The 16,572-nt window shown below is 40.3% G+C and overlaps 1 protein-coding gene across 9 annotated transcripts in view; it reads left to right on the top strand.

Moving 5' to 3' along the window:
• Positions 1-16,572, top strand: part of wnk2 (WNK lysine deficient protein kinase 2) — a 193,739-nt gene that overhangs the window by 107,251 nt on the left and 69,916 nt on the right. For 8 of the 9 annotated variants that reach the window (XM_080182377.1, XM_080182369.1, XM_080182397.1 and 5 more), the window contains 7 exons: positions 128-292; positions 10,732-11,028; positions 12,671-12,729; positions 14,199-14,364; positions 14,440-14,556; positions 14,677-14,844; positions 16,416-16,446. In XM_080182377.1, coding sequence (XP_080038503.1) covers positions 128-292; positions 10,732-11,028; positions 12,671-12,729; positions 14,199-14,364; positions 14,440-14,556; positions 14,677-14,844; positions 16,416-16,446 — 1,003 coding nt within the window. The remainder of the gene's footprint in view (positions 1-127; positions 293-10,731; positions 11,029-12,670; positions 12,730-14,198; positions 14,365-14,439; positions 14,557-14,676; positions 14,845-16,415; positions 16,447-16,572) is intronic. The other variant, XM_080182406.1, reaches the window with a different exon arrangement.

Here is a 16,572-nt window from a genome sequence, read left to right as displayed (position 1 = left end):
GCCACCTTACTTGAAATGTTGATGGGAATTGTTCATAGATACAGGTAAGTAAAACAAATTGCGTGCAGGTTCTGTTGATTTTTTTTTATTCAGCTGTGCAATTAATTCTTGTGCATTGTTTTTCTAGAAACAGGTGCCATCAGTACCGCCACTTGTCCAGCCTGCATCTCTGCCACTGCCACAGTATCAGGTTCAACAACCTCCAATGCCAGCACAGCTATCCCAACCTTCTACACAACTGAAGCCATTACAGATTTCTTCAGTACCAGTTCAACTTAACCAAGCAACTCCGGTACATGCTTTATCTTAACATGAACAATATGTTTTGCAATTTGCTGTTGCTGGAGCATTAGGAAGCAATAACCTGGATATTGGACATTGCTTGTCCACTGAGTAAAACTGTTTTCCATGTATTTGCACACTCTCACTGTCCTCAAAAATCATTCGCATATTGTTTACTAAAGGGGGGAGAAAACATTGTTGAGGGCTTTTAGTACTTGAGAATTATGGAAGGATCAGGACCCACACTTGATCCAAATTTTTAAAAACTGTATTACTCTTGATCTACAATAACATCTCAATGTTTTTGAGAGCCAGCTGATAATTGCTTAAAATGGAACATCTAATTTAATGGTAATCCATTGATATATTCTGTAGCTTTATTCTGGATTTTTCTTACAATAGAGAAGGCTAAGGGGGAGACCTGATTGAGATATACAAAATTATGATGGACATGGATCGGGTGGATAGAAATAAATCTTCCCCTTTAGTAGAGGGGTCAGTAACCAGGTGGCATAGATTTAAGTTAAGGGACAGGAGATTTAGAAGGGATTTGAGGAAAACATTTTTCACCTAGAAGGTGGTGGGAATCTGAACACTCTTCCTGAATGGGTGGTAGAGGTGGGAACCCCTCAACATTTATGAAGTATTACGATGAGCATGTAAAATGCCAAAGCATACAAGGCTACAGACTAAATGCTGGGAAATGAGATTAGAATAAATAGCTGCTTGATGGCTGGCTCAGACATGATAGGCCGAAGGGTCTTTTTCTGTGTTTTGCAGACTTTTTAAATACCATGGAATATTAAACATGGAACTCCTGTTTTGCATTTATATGTAATTCCAGCTCAATTAAAACTTAGTTTACATAGATTTGTAATATGTGCTTTTCGTGTTGCATTTATTCTTTTGCACTATCATTTAAATCCTGTTCTAATGCAGTGCCTATAATTGAACAGCAATAAGTTTCTTTGAAAGCATATGAATTAAGTTAACTAGTGAACACTTAATACTGTGTGATCTAATTAATAATGAATAAGGAACTTGCATTTATGTTAAACTTTTGACCTCAATATCCAAGGAACACTGCTGCCTTTGAAGTGTAGCCATTGTTGTAGTATAGCAGTCAATATGTGCACAATAAGATCCTATAAAGCAGCAATGAGATAAGTGGCAAGATAATCTGTTTTTAGTGATGTTGGTTGGAGCATAAATGTTGGTCTTGGCACAGGGAAGGCTTAACTGCTCTTTGAGTAGTACAGTAGGATTTTTACACCTGCCTGAGCATGTACTGTTTCATCAGAATGATCCCACCCACCTCCCATACTGTTGTTCTACCTGCACTGAAGACAAACTCAGATTGTGTACTGAAATTTTGGAATGGATCGTCAACCCATAACCTTTTGTCTCTGAGCTTAGTAACAGATCTATTCTCTTGTATCCCGTTGTAAACCAAATTCTTATGACATTGTAGTTGAAACATAATATAGTTTTCCTATTGAGATTTTCATCCAAATTAGTGATGTTAGATAGCCTTATTTGTTTATATGCTGTTGTTTCTGATGAGTTAAATGTATAAGTATTTTAATGACTTATTGATGTGCCATGTATTTAAATGTACCCTTATTTCGAGGCAGATTTGGATATTGAAATCAGTGTCATGGGGTTGGATATGTTTAGTGCATTTGGATTTTGTGTATTATATATTCCTTTTGATGTTGCCTATTTTTCATTGTACCAATTTGAAAAGATATTGTGCTTTAAATTTATTGAAAAGCATCCTGAAAGAGCAAGGTTAGGAGCAAATAAGTTGAAGATACCACCCACCCCCACCCCCCCCATTTGAGGCAGCACATCATTCTTGGTAATACAGTAGGTCTGCATATAAATATCATAGGGAATGGTCTCTGTTGTTTGGGGAGGACTTTTTTTTTCATTATGTTTGTCAGGTGAACTTTGATCCAAAAATATTAGTTGTGGTGTTTGCATATTTTATGTGCTATTCAATGCAGTGCTTTGGAGGAACCTACTGTGACAACTAAATTATAAGAATCCTACTGAAGGCAGGAAATGTGTCACTTGAGGGGATGGCATAGGACATCAATGTGCTTATTGTTCCAATACAGAAATTAAATTGTCAGAATTCTGTGGACCACAGAGCTTTATTATAATTCCATTTGGTTCAGTTGGTAGCACTCGCCTCTGAGTCAGAGGTTGAAGTCTTACTCTCAAGACATGGGCACAAAAATCTAGGTTCTCTAACTGCAGTACTGGGGGAATGCTGCACTGTCAGAGGTTTTCAGATTCTCTGATGCTGCTGAAAGTAAATGCAGTTTAGTCAAATTCATGTTCTGACTTGCAGACGGGTGGGCACGGATGAGATTGGAGAATTCTGCCCTTTCTGTTTTAGATGGGGCATTAGTTGATGTAAAGGATTGCATGCCACTATCTTAAATAAGAATAGGGAGTTATCTATGCTGCCTTGCCCAATATTTATCCCTCAATCAACATAGCAAGAATGTATTGTTGTGACTTTATCATACTGCTGTTTGTGAGAGCCTGTCATGTACAAATTGACTGCTGTATTTTCTAGGTTAAAATGGTGACTGAATTTCAGAGGTACTTCATTAGTTGTAAAATGTTTTAGGACCTTTTCTGGTCTTGAAGGTTCTTTTATAAAGTGTAGTTCTTTTTCCCTTTGAGCAAATGGCTTTGAGTCCAGCCCACACTGCCAGGATAGTCTTTTAAACTGCACCCTAAGCTAAATAACTTTAAATCAGTTCCAAACTGAGCATAAGTTATTAATGCTAACTTGGAGCCAGTAAGGTTGGTTGCTGTGAGAAATGGGGAGAAAAATTCTTAATCCAGTTGCAAGCTTTTAGACAAAACAGAGATGGGAAGCCCTATTTCTGTCTCTGGTCAGATTTAAAAAAAAATGCACTTGCCTTCCTCCAATTTTTCTGAGTGTTCTTCTGATGGAGGATTATTCACATCCGACTCAGTGCTGCAAACCTCTTAGGAAGCAGTGTTACTCCTCCCTTTTACGTCACGAGCTGCCATATTCTGTAAAGAGTTTAAATGTCTGAAGTGTAAATGTCTGAAAGCGAACAAGTGGGTGGGTGCATGGTGGTGAGGCAAATGGGGAGCGGTGAGGTGATGGGGGTTGGGGAGGGATAATGTGGCAAGTAGGTGGGGGGGCTGGCAGGCATGTGTAGGGAGCTGAAGAAGTGAGGCAAGGGGGGGGTGAGATGAATGGGTGGGGGAACTAAGGTGAATAGGTGGGTTGGAGGGGGGAGGTCAGTGTGTGGCAGGTAGATGTGTGAGGGCCAGTCAAGATTGGTGGTTGGCAGTTAACTGCATTGTAGGAGAACACTGAGCGTGATTAGGGGTTCGTTTGTATCAGTATTGGACTAGATTTTTACCTGTGTAATGTTTCCTGGATAATTAACCGAGTAAGTAAGTCAGAACAGTCTGAAGTATCCAACTTTAACTCAAGTTGGAGATTTTTTGTTTTGGAGGGTCCCAGGGATCAAGGATGTTGTCTATCAGAAGTTTATACTTCTGCACAATTCCCATGAAGTTCTTACTGAGGGACTTCTGTGAAATGTAGTAGAGTGTCTTACTCTGACTACCTAAAGACCAAACGCCCAGGCCAGGCGAGTTGTTGGACACAGCAGTGAAAATTTTCACCTGCATCTAGTTTTACTGTGCCTTACTAGGACATATTTATTCACGGCTTTGGACATCAACACTGGCGGATTGTCCCAGGTTCCCGCAGTGACAATATTGCAATGTCAGAAGCACAATGTTTCACCAGAAAACATAGTACTTAAAAGTTACTAAGACTTAATTGTGTCCAAGAGCATATTTTCCATTACCTTTTTACATGAAGATTATGTTGTCGACATGTTGATTTGAATTTAGTTTATTATTGTCATGTGTATTAGCATACAGTGAAAAGTATTGTTTCTTGTGCACGATACAAAGCACACTGTTCATAGAGAAGGAAACGAGAGAGCGCAGGATGTTGTGTTACAGTTATAGCTAGGGTAGAGAAAGTAGAGAAAGATCAACTTAATACAGAGTAGGTCTATTCAAAAGTCTGCTGGCAGCAGGGAAGGAGGTGTTCTTGAGTTGATTGGTATGTGACTTTCGACTTTTGTATCTTTTTCCCAACGGCAGAAGGTGGAAGGGAGAATGTCCAGGGTGCGTGAGCTCCTTAATTGTGTTGGCTTTGCCGAGGCAGTGGGAAGTATAGAGTTAATGGATGGCTGGTTTGCATGATGGATTGGTCTACATTTATGACCTTTTGTAGTTTCTTGCGGTCTTTAGTTTATAAATAGGATTCTGTTACAAAATATTTCAACTTATTGTCTCTTGAAAGTTGTCTTCTTTAAGATAGTAAATAACCTGCAAAAAGACTAGAATTGTGCTTCAGATTCTTTTGTGATGTGAAAGCTGAGCATATATAGGAAGTGGAGTTTCAAATAGTATCAAAGAAACTTGGCAGTGTAATATGTCAAACCTGTGATTGCTGAAACACATTCTGTACTGGTACATTGATATGGTTTATGTTGGAGAATTCTAAGAATTAGGATGGTGTTACTTGCCAAGTGACTTGAAGATAACTAAGCGTTTTATTGAGGCTCATTTTGTTTTTAGATGAGTTTTTTTGGTTGACTGTTAGAATTTCTGTCAGAAAACTGATGAATACAATGTAACAAGTGGTTGCAGTGAGATAAATTTTTATCCACAAACAAACTATTGTTACTTTGTACTTGAGAGATTTCTCTTGCATTTAAAACTTAATTTACCATGTCTGGAATTTGCATTTTTATTTTTTTTCTCTCGTTATGCAGCAAAGGTAATTGAAGATGTGTTTATTTAGCTGTTCAGTGACACATGCATACAATTTGCATTACTGTCCTTGTGGTTCCTACAGAACAATTTATTTTTGAGGAAGTGGTACTCCTGAATGTGACTTTCAGAAGCAATCTATTGCCATTGAATTTTCCACTTGTATACAGTCAAAGAACAAATAAAATTACAGCACAGGAGCAGTCCCTTCAGCCCTCCAAGCCTGCACCGACCGTGTTGCCCAACTCAACTAAAACCCCCTATTCTTCTGGGGACTATATCCATCCATTCCCATTCTATTCACGTATTTATCAAGACTCCCCATGAAAGTCACTATCGTATCCGCTTCCACTATCTCCCCCGGCAGCAAGTTCCAAGCACCCCACCGCCCTCTTGTTAAAAAAAAACCTGCCTTGTACTTCTCCTTTAAACCTTGCCCCTCACACCTTAAACCTATGCCCCTTCGTAATTGATTCTTCCACTTGGGAAAAAGCTTCTGACTATCCATTTTGTCCATACCTCTCATAATCTTGTAGACTTCTATCGGATTGCCCCTCAATTTCCACCGTTCCAGTGAGAACAAACCAAGTTTCTCTAACCTGTCCTCATAGTTAACGCCCTCCATATCAGGCAATATCTTGATAAATTTTTTCTGTACCCTCTCCAAAACCTCCACATCCTTTTGGTAGTATGGTGACCAAAATTGAACACTATATTCCAAGTGCGGCCTGTGAGATTGGCAGATGTTGGGCTGGATAAGGTGTTGGTTGGATTCTTGTAGATATATTAATGATAGTGGTCCTGCGTCTGAACTAACTACTATTGGAATTGCACAGATTTTGGGATGGTGACGGGGATTATTGTTCATGAAAATCCTTATTTATGATTTGAACAGAAGGTATTGCAGGGAATTTCTGGAAGTTTATTTATAAAGTTATGCAGATCTAGATGAGAAATAAAACCATTGGTGTGATCTAAATGCAGTAGAGGAATGGCTGTGGAAGGAAGGATGAATGTAATTTAAAATGGACATACGTTGTCTTAGACAAATTGCTTGGCTCAAAGCCAAGCACGAGTACGCTATGTAAGGTTTCAAACTAAAGGCTGCAGTGTGGGTAAAAGTATTAAGTGTTGTACATAAATCTTTCAAGATTCAAAACCTGTGCTGTGAGTCTAACCAAATTTTTTGCACAAGTAGTTAGTGCAATCTAATCCAAAACAAAAGGCACTATACTGTCCTTGCGTAAGACCTTGGTTAGGCTTCCTTGAGAGTGTTGTACCTAGTTTTGGCCTCTTTACATGGTGGATGATATCGAAAAGCAATACCAGATATCCACCATTGAGACTCTTAGTTACTACTATAGTGAGATGGAGTGACAAAGTTTTACTCATGTTGGTACACTAATCAAATTGGGTTACGAAGGAAAGGGAAAGATGCATTTGAGTTACCTGACCTGAAGCTACTTGCAAAGGGAATTTGTGGGCTGTATGTAACTGCTAATCAGAAATGTTTGCTGTTTCTCTCTGTATTCTGTTCTGTTCCACTTCACTTTGTTTCATGTGAGTTCTGGTTAGGTCATTGGGAGCACTAGTTTTTAAAACATTAAGGTAGAACTTGTATTTATGTACCACATTTCATAATCTCAGGACGTCTCAAAATGCTTGACAGCCACTTAACTATTTTCACATGATAACCTCAGTTGTAATATAGCCAATTTCTATGTGCAACCATATTCCACAAACAGTTATGAAATAACTCATCAGATATTCTGGCCAAGATTCTCCAACCTTGTCTACGGCTGGAATTCTCTGGCTCTGCTGCTGTGAATGGAGATTTGGCTAAGCGCCAAATTCCCCATTCTCATTGGCAGCAGTGGAGGGTGTGAGACATCGGAAAATTCCGACATGTTTTTGTCATGTTGATTGAAGGATAATTATTAAACAGGGCACAGGAGAATTTCCCTACTCTTAGAATATTGCTTTATAGTTTATTTTTATTTGAAAATGCAAAGGGTTATAGTTTAATCTCTATCAGAAACTTAGCACCTGCAGCAGTGCAGCATGACCTCAGTATTACATTGGAGTATGGATTTAGATCAGTTTAAATGGCGACTAACCCAAGCTTTGTGTTGCACAAATTGAACTTTTGAATTTGCACAAGTGTGCAAGAGCTGAGGTATTCACATTTGCCTTCAGCCGGAAATGCTGCGTGGGTGATCCACCTAAGCCTCCTGAAATCCCCACTATCGTTGAAGCTAGTGTTCAGCCAAATTGATTCATTCCATGTGATATCAAGATGTGGTTGAGCACGCTGAGTACAGCAAAGGTCTAAGCCCCAACAACGTTCCAGCCATAATGCTTCTGACCAGTGCTGTGGACCTTGCTGCTCTTATAGACAAGTTTCACCAATACAGCTGCAACAATGGTCTCAGCTTGACAATGAGTAGAGTGCTTTGATTTGTCCAGTTGACAAAAATCAGAACAAATTCAATCCTATTGGTTGCTGTCCCATCAGTCTACTCTCAATCATCAGCAAAATGATGGAAGGTATCATTGGCTATGCTATAAAACACCACTTCAGTTTGGATTCTGCCAGGACTACAATCCAGACCTCAGTACAGCCTTGGTCCAAACATGGACAAAAGAGATGACTTGAGTGACTGTCACTTCGCATCAAGGCAGCATTTAACCAAGTATAACATCAAAGAGCCTCTGTGAAATTGAACTTTATGGGAATCGAAGGAAGAATTCTTCACTGCCTGCAGCCATATGTATCACAATGGGAGATGATTGTGGTTGTTGAAGGTTAATCACCACAGTCCAAGTCATGCCTGCCAGACTTCTTTTGGCAACCACTTTGTCAATGACTATTCTTCTGTCATTGAAACATTGAGACATAGAGAGCAGGAGCAGTCCATTTGGCCCTTCAAGCCTGCTCCAACATTCATTATGGTCATGGCTGGTCCCTCAATTCAATGGCATGATCCTGCCTTCCCCTCCTGTCTTTTGATCTTTTTTGCCCCAAGAGCTATATCTAATTCCTCCTCCTTGAAAACAAAATTATGAAATCAAAACTGGGGATATTTGTTAATGATTCCACTGTGTCCAGTTTCATTTCTAGCTCCTCAGATAATGAAGCAACCATACATACTTGCAGCAAGACCTGGGCAACTTTAAAGCATAAGCTGATAGTGTGCCTGCACAAGTGCCAGGTAACGACTATCTCCAGCAAGTGATAATCTAACCATCTTCCTGTGACATTCAATGAAATTACCAGTGTTTGATCCCCCATCAACCATCAGGGTAAGGTGGGAGGGGCTCACCATTGACCAGAAGCTTAACTGGACAACCACACACACATTATGGCTGCTGAAACAGGTCAAAGACTGGACTCTTCCCACAAATTCAACAAAGCCTTTCTGCCATCTACAAGGCATGAGTCAAGAGTGTAATGGAGTACTCTCCATGTATCTGGATGAGTGCTGCTCCAATATCATTTCAAGAGGGTCTTCACCATCCAGGCCAAAGCAGTCCACCTAATGCACCATATTCTGTACCCCATACACCAACTTAAACATTCACTGTCTCTACCACTCTTGCACTTTGGCTGCAGTATGTGCCATCTACAAGATGCACTGCATCAACTCATCAAGGCCTCTTCAATAAAACCATCCAAATCCATGACCTTTAATGATTAGAAGGACAAGACAGCAGTTGCATGGGAGAATCATCACCTGCAAGTTCCCCTCCAGTCTCACACTATCCTAACTTGGAAATGAATCAATATTTCTTCTTCCTCCCTACCTAACAGCACTGAGAGAGTATTGTTACCTGAGTTGTGGTTCAAGAAGGTGGATCAGTGCCACCACGTTAAGGGAAATTAGAGATGGGCAATGTATGGTGGATTCTCATGCAATAAATAAATTCACGGGCAAAACTTCCTCAACTTAATGGAGAACTTCTGACAACTAGTAGACTGGTATCAGAGGTACTACTGAAAATGATCAAACCTGATGACCCTTCATTAAAAATTCCATGTAAGGCTACTTTGCAGAAATGTGCAAAAAAATCTGAAACCGGAGCATTTTTAGAAGCTACAACATATAAAATGACAGAATTGAAGAAATGTAAATATGTTTATGTTTACTGAGGCTTAAACTAAATGAGGAGTTCTATGAGGATGTGTCTAGGGCGGTGGATAGAGGAGAGCCGGTGGATGTGGTCTTTCTGGATTTTCAGAAGGCGTTTGACAAGGTACCTCACAAGGTTATTGCAGAAGGTCAGGGGACATGGAGTTGGAGGTAGGGTGTTAGCATGGATAGAGGATTGGTTGTCAAATAGGAGGCAGAGAGTGGGGGTCAATGGGTGCTATTCGGATTGGCGGATGATGACTAGTGGAGTGCCCCAGGGGTCGGTGCTGAGGCCTCAGCTATTTACCATTTACACAGATGATCTGGAGGAGGGAACCGAGTGTATGGTGTCGAAATTTGCTGATGACACCAAGATTGGTGGAACGGCAAATTGTGCGGAGGGTGTGGAGAGTCTACAGAAGGATCTAGATAGGCTGGGCGAATGGGCCAGGAACTGGCAAATGGAATTTAATGTTGGCAAGTGCGAGGTGGTCCACTTTGGTAGGAATAATGGTAGGAAGGATTATTACTTACGTGGAGAAAAACTGCAGCGGGCGACGGTGCAGAGGGACCTCGGGGTCCTTGTGCATGAGTCGCAAAAACCCAGCTTGCAGGTGCAGCAGGTGGTCAGGAAGGCGAATGGGATGCTGGCCTTCATAGCGAGGGGGATTGAATATAAAAGTAGGGAGGTCTTGATGCGGCTGTATAGGGCATTGGTGAGGCCGCAGCTGGAGTACTGTGTGCAGTTTTGGGCGCCGTACTTGCACAAGGATATTTTGGCTTTGGAGGGAGTGCAGAGGAGGTTTACTAGGCTGATGCTGGAGTTGAGGGGGTTGAGCTATGAGGAGAGGCTGAATAAACTAGGCTTGTACTCGTTAGAGTTTAGAAGAATGAGGGGAGATCTCATTGAGACGTATAAGATGATGAATGGGATGGATAGGATAGAGGTGGAGAGACTCTTCCCGCTCAGAAAGGACAGTAGGACTAGGGGGCACAGCCTCAAGATAAAGGGGGCGGTTTAGAACGGAGTTGAGGAGGAACTTCTTCACTCAAAGGGTGGTGAATCTCTGGAATTCTCTGCCCGTTGAAGTGGTGGAGGCTACCTCGCTAAACATTTTTAAGACACGGGTTGATGGGTTTTTGATAAGCGAGGGGGTTAAGGGTTATGGGGAGAGGGCGGGAAAGTGGAACTGAGCCACGACAGATCAGCCATGATCTTATTGAATGGCGGGGCAGGCTCGAGGGGCTGGATGGCCTACTCCTGCTCCTATTTCTTATGTTCTTATGTTCTTATTAGGATGAGAATCTGCTAAGATTCAGAATTCTGTTTTTGGATTCTAAATTTTGTTGGGTTCTGTAACAATACCACTTAGGAACAAATTTATTCAATGAAATATATTGACTTCAGATCGTGTATATCTTTGTTGAAATACATTGACTAATAAAAAATGAAACTTATTTGCAGATGTTCATTCCACAAGTTTCAGTTCACTATTCGATTGAAATAGGAGATCCACCACAAAGGCATCAAATAACAATTGTACCAGGGCAGCCTTTAGCTTTGCCACCACCTCTGGCTGAAATTATTCCAGCAACTGGCACCTTCTACACTGAACAACGAACACAAGTGCAATCCAGTGAAATCCCACAGTCAGTGCAACAAACAATGCCAATGCAAGTCAATATCCCTCAGTCGTTAAACCAGCAGAACAAAGAAGCTCCTTTGTCAACATTGCAGATCTCTACTGATGGTTCTCAAAGCGTACGTCTAAGTTTTGTTATTGGAGAAACCAATTTTAAAGTGCAATTCGCAATTAGCTATTTAAAAACAAATGAAGTAGAAGCAGAAGTAGGCCATATGGCCCTTTGAGCATGCTCTGTCAGTAAAGAAGATCAGGGCTGTTCCTCAACTTCACCTCTGCTTTCCTGCCTCATTCCCTTAAAAATCTCCGTTTCAGCCTGTAAATTGTAAATAGCTGAGGCTGAGAACTGACTCCACTCTGCTCCACTAGTAACAGTCAGCTAACCTGAAAATAATCTACTTATTCGTGCTGTTTTCTGTCCTCTAACCTTTCCTTTATCCTTATTTATATATTACCCACAAATCTGTAACCCTTAACTTGTGCAATAACCTTTTGTGTAACACCTTGCCATTATTTCTAGGTGATGCAATGGTGCAAATAAGCTATATTCTGTTTCATATGGTGGCAAATGTTCTGCTGTGAATGCTTGCACTTGTTCATTTTTACTTGCATCATTACTGGAGAAATGATCAAATGATCCCTTCCTTGGAGATATTAATGGATGCTGAAGTTCCCATTTTTCAGATCCTTTCTTCCCATGGTGAAACATGCTTTTAATACTTGTGGCCGCCTTGCTGAAAATTAGTACTTGTTGGAAATTATTAATTAGTCTGCAATTTGTTTCGTAAATGCCAGGTTGCTCATTTTGGTAGAAATAACAGCAAAATGGGCTATTATTTAAATAGTAAAAAATTGCAGCATTCTGCTGTGCAGAGGGATCTGGTGTCCTTGTGCATGAATCACAAAAAGTTAGTTTGCAGATGCAGCAGGTAATTGAGAAGGCAAATGGAATTTTGTCCTTCATTGCTAGAGGGATGGATTTAAAAGTAGGGAGGTTATGTTGCAGTGGTATAAGGTGCTGGTGAGACCACACCTAGACTGCTGTGTACAGTTTTCATCTCCTTTACATGAGAAGGGATATACTGGCACTGGAGGGGGTGCAGAGGAGATTCACTAGATTGATTCCAGAGTTGAGAGGGTTGGCTTGAGGAGAGACTGAATAGACTGGGATTATACTCATTGGAATTCAGAAGAATGGGGGCATCTTACAGAAACATAAAATTATGAAGGGAATAGATAAAATAGAACTAGGGAGGTTGTTTCCACTGGCGGGTGAAACTGGAACTAGGGGGCATGGCCTCAAAGTAAGGGGAAGCAGACTTAGGAATGAGTTGAAGAGGAACTTGTTCACCCAAAGGGTTGTGATCTGAGGAATTTCCTGCCTAGTAAAGCCGTTGAGGCTACCTCACTGAATGTTTTCAAGACAAAGATAAATTTTTGAACAGTAAAGGAATTGAGGGCTATGGCGAGTGGACGGATAAATGGAGCTGAGGCCACAAAAAGATCAGCCATGATCTTATTGAATGGCAGAGCAGGCTCGAGGGGCCAGATGGCCTACTCCTGCTCCTAGTTCTTATGTTTTCTTGTTTGGACTTCAACTGAATTGTGAAAACATAACTTATCTTAAAGTACTAACGTTATTAAAAACACTCGCCTTTAATGATCCTTTCTCTACTTTAACAACAAGAATTACTGAAGTTCTATGACTATTTAGATTGTTTGAGTTTTTGAATTGTGTTAAAAGGCTGTTTTTATAAACAGGAGAGTCATCCTCAACAAGATAAACAACAGACAGCAACATGTGGTGGCTGTTACGATAAGTAAGTAATGTTACATGTACTGTAATAACATAGAACACTACAGCACAAACAGGCCCTTCGGCCCACGAGTTGCGCCGATCACATCAACACCTATCTATAACCCCCAATCCCATAAAACCCCATATACTCATCCAGAAGTCTTTTAAAAGACCCCAGCGAGTTCGCCTCTACCACCACTGACGGCAGCCGATTCCATTCACTCACCACTCTCTGAGTGAAAAACTTACCCCTAACATCACTTCTGTACTTGCCTCCCCGCACCTTAAACCTGTGTCCTCTCGTAGCGACCATTTCAACCCGGGGAAATAGCCTCTGAGAATCCACCCTATCTATTCCTCTCAACATTTTATAAACCTCTATCAGGTCGCCTCTCAACCTACATCTCTCCAGGGAAAACAGACCCAGTTCCCTCAACCTAACTTCATAAGGCGTGCCTCCCAGTCCAGGCAACATCCTTGTAAATCTCCTCTGTACCCTTTCAATAGCTTCTACGTCTTTCCTATAGTGAGGCGACCAGAACTGCGCACAGTACTCCAAATGAGGCCTGACAAGGGTCTTATAAAGTTGCAGCATTACCTCCCGACTCCTAAACTCAATCCCTCGATTTATGAAGGCCAGTACACCATACGCCTTCTTGACCACCTCTTCCACCTGCGAGGCCGATTTAAGAGTCCTGTGGACCCGGACCCCAAGATCCTTCTGCTCCTCAACACTACCAAGACTCCTGCCCTTGATAGTGTACTGGTTCATCCCGTTGGTTCTGCCAAAATGGACGACTACGCATTTATCCGCGTTGAAGTCCATCTGCCACTTCTCCGCCCAGTCCTGCATCCTATTTATGTCCTGCTGCAACTTTTGCCATCCTTCCAGACCATCCACAACACCACCAACCTTCGTGTCATCAGCGAACTTACTTACCCATCCTTCCACTTCCTCATCCAGGTCACTTATGAAAATGACAAACAGCAAGGGTCCTAGAACAGATCCCTGGGGCACTCCACTGGTGACTGACCTCCATTCAGAAAAAGACCCATCCACAACCACTCTCTGCCTTCTGCAGGCAACACATTCAAATTCTTAACACATTCAAATTCTTTAAAAGGAGTAGTCTAAGGGAGTTTTTCTATTCAGTTTACTTAATTTCAACTCTTAGCCTGAAATTCTGATTAATATTTATTCAGTGAGATGGGTTATCCCACTTGGTTATATCAAAGAACAGTCTAACAAAGAAAGAGCGAACATTTCATGTTTCCTTGCAAATAAGGAAACTGGAATGCTTATCTGTTTTTAACCATTAAATGGGTACTAAATGGAATCCTGACTTCTCTTCAGGAATCCTAGCTAAGTAGCTTTGTGTTAAACAAAGTATAAACAAAATAAGAATGGTGAAACCTGGAATTAGATTCAAGTCTCTGCAGTGTACATGGCCTTAATTTTGTGCATTTTTGTGATTATTTGTCCCCAAACAGTATATGTTCTGATGCTGCTTCCGGAAAAGAGATGAGTGATGGATATGAAGGAATTCACGCCAGTGGGAAACAGGAGGGCAAAAGTTCAAGAAAGCATCACAAGAGGTCTACACGCACTCGTTCACGTCAGGAAAGAGCCAGTAAACCAAAGCTGACACTTCTTAATGTGAGCATTTAAAAAGCTTGACAATTAGTAACTTTAATTGTCTTCAAAGCACAACTAATATTTACTTCCTTACAGGTGTCAAATGTAGGAGATAAGATGGTCGAATGCCAACTGGAAACGCATAATCACAAAATGGTAACCTTTAGATTTGATTTGGATGGCGACGCACCAGATGAAATAGCAAATTATATGGTAAGTTTTTATAGGTTAAAGAAATTGGTGAAAATGTATCATTTGGATTTTAATCAAACAACTTTTATCAAATGAAAAAGAACAAATAATTTTTAAAAATACTTTTTCATTTTTAAATAGGTAGATAATGATTTTATATTGGAAATTGAGAAGGAGATTTTCATTGAACAAATGAAAGACATAATGGATAAAGCAGAGGATATGCTCGCTGAAGAAACAGGAGAAAGATGCTCTACTGATAATATAGGTTTACAGCAAGTTGCTGGCAAGTCTGAAATTGAGGGTCAGGTATGTAATTTATTTTGTTATTCTTGGTGTTTCATTGTACTCTGAATAATAAAGTCATGCCCATTTGACGTTTCTGATAAGTGGGTATTTGGTGATTGACTGACTTAATAGATTTATAACAATTAAGCGAAGAGGTCATTCAGTAGAACACATACCTCTGTCACGCTGTATTAGCTCAGTACTATTGCTATTACCATTACGTAGTTCTTTGAGGTTTTTCCCTGCCTGGTTGATGTTCTGTAACTGCAATACTGAAAAAAAATCAGGACTGCCATCATACTTGAAGCCAATCCCAATTCAACAATCTGCTCTGAAAACTCTGCTCACATCTTGAAAGCTGCATTAAATTCTATCCCAGCAGCTGAAATAATCCACAACATTCTGAATAAAACAACCCACAACATTTTTAAAGCCTATTTGCCCTATCTACCAATGTTAAAGGCTCCTTTTAAAAAAAAATCCAAGATCTGGATCTGCATCTTCGTCAAAAATTAATCAGTTCATTCTTGGACCACAACGTATATGTATACTTAATTGAAATCCATGTATTTAGTTTTTGAAATACTTTGTTGACAGACAAAATGGGTGAAAACATTACCTTTCATGTCGGATAATGAGGATGAAAAAAGAAATTGGATTCTAGCATGCTTGCTGAAACCAATATTAGTAAATGCTGCTGGTTTCCCAGTTATTTTAAAATTGCAGGTGCAATATTACCTAAATATCAAAAATGTAAATTGTGTACAAGGTATATTTATGGGGTCCCAGAATGTGACATTGTTAATTTAAATATTAATTCAAATATTTTATTTGTAATAAACCAGGAATATTGTGGTTCAAATCAGCATTCTGAATTTGGAATGAATTACATCTGACTTAAATCTAAGATTCCAAGTTTCATAAAACAATTTTACTCTGTTACAGTAATTTAATTAGTAAGGGTGGTACGAAATAACTGGTTTAGCCTTAGTAAAGGTGAAGTACAGTGGAGGTTTTACTTTTTTTGTTTTTGTTCCTCCTCCTAGGACGACACGGTGGCACAGTGGTTAGCACTGCTGTCTTGGTGCTAGAGACCCAGGTTCAATTTGGGTCTTGGGTGACAGTGTGGCGTTTGCATGTACTCCACGTGTCTGCATGGGTTTCTTCCAGGTGCTCTGATTTCCTCTCATAGTCCAAAAATGTGGCGATTAGGTGGATTAGTCATGCTAAGTTGTCCCTTATTGTCCCACGATGTGTCGGCTAAGGGGATTAGCAGTGCAAATATGTGGAGTACTGGGATAGGGCCTGGGTGGGATACTCTGTCAGAAAGTCAGTGCAAACTCAAACAAGTGAAGAATCACTGAATTTTGTAGGAATTCAATGGTTCTTTTCTATGATTCTATGACTGTACTCTGAAATGAAATAATTGTAGAGTAATTTTTCATCCGTTGCAATTTGGGAAGCATTCAGGAAATGCAAGAAATCTGTTGAATTTTTTGTATGATGTTTTACACTGTTACATTAGAAAGGCATCGTCTTGTGTTCCTGTAGGTTCTAGTCTAATGCTTGTACTCTTTTCCTTGTCGTTGCAGATGGTAGTTTCTCAACAATGCCAACAGAATGGTAAGCAATGTAAAATTTCTTCTATTGTAAAATTAAATGCAGTTTATTGTAAAGTTTCTTACTTTTTTGAGGAAGATCAACATGTTGCAGAAATGCTACGCACCTGTGCGATGACGACAACAACTT

Source organism: Carcharhinus amblyrhynchos, chromosome 3 (assembly GCF_965287045.1).
Source record: "Carcharhinus amblyrhynchos chromosome 3, sCarAmb.v2.hapA, whole genome shotgun sequence".
NCBI lineage: Eukaryota > Metazoa > Chordata > Chondrichthyes > Carcharhiniformes > Carcharhinidae > Carcharhinus > Carcharhinus amblyrhynchos.
This window is presented reverse-complemented; position numbering and strand designations above follow the sequence as displayed.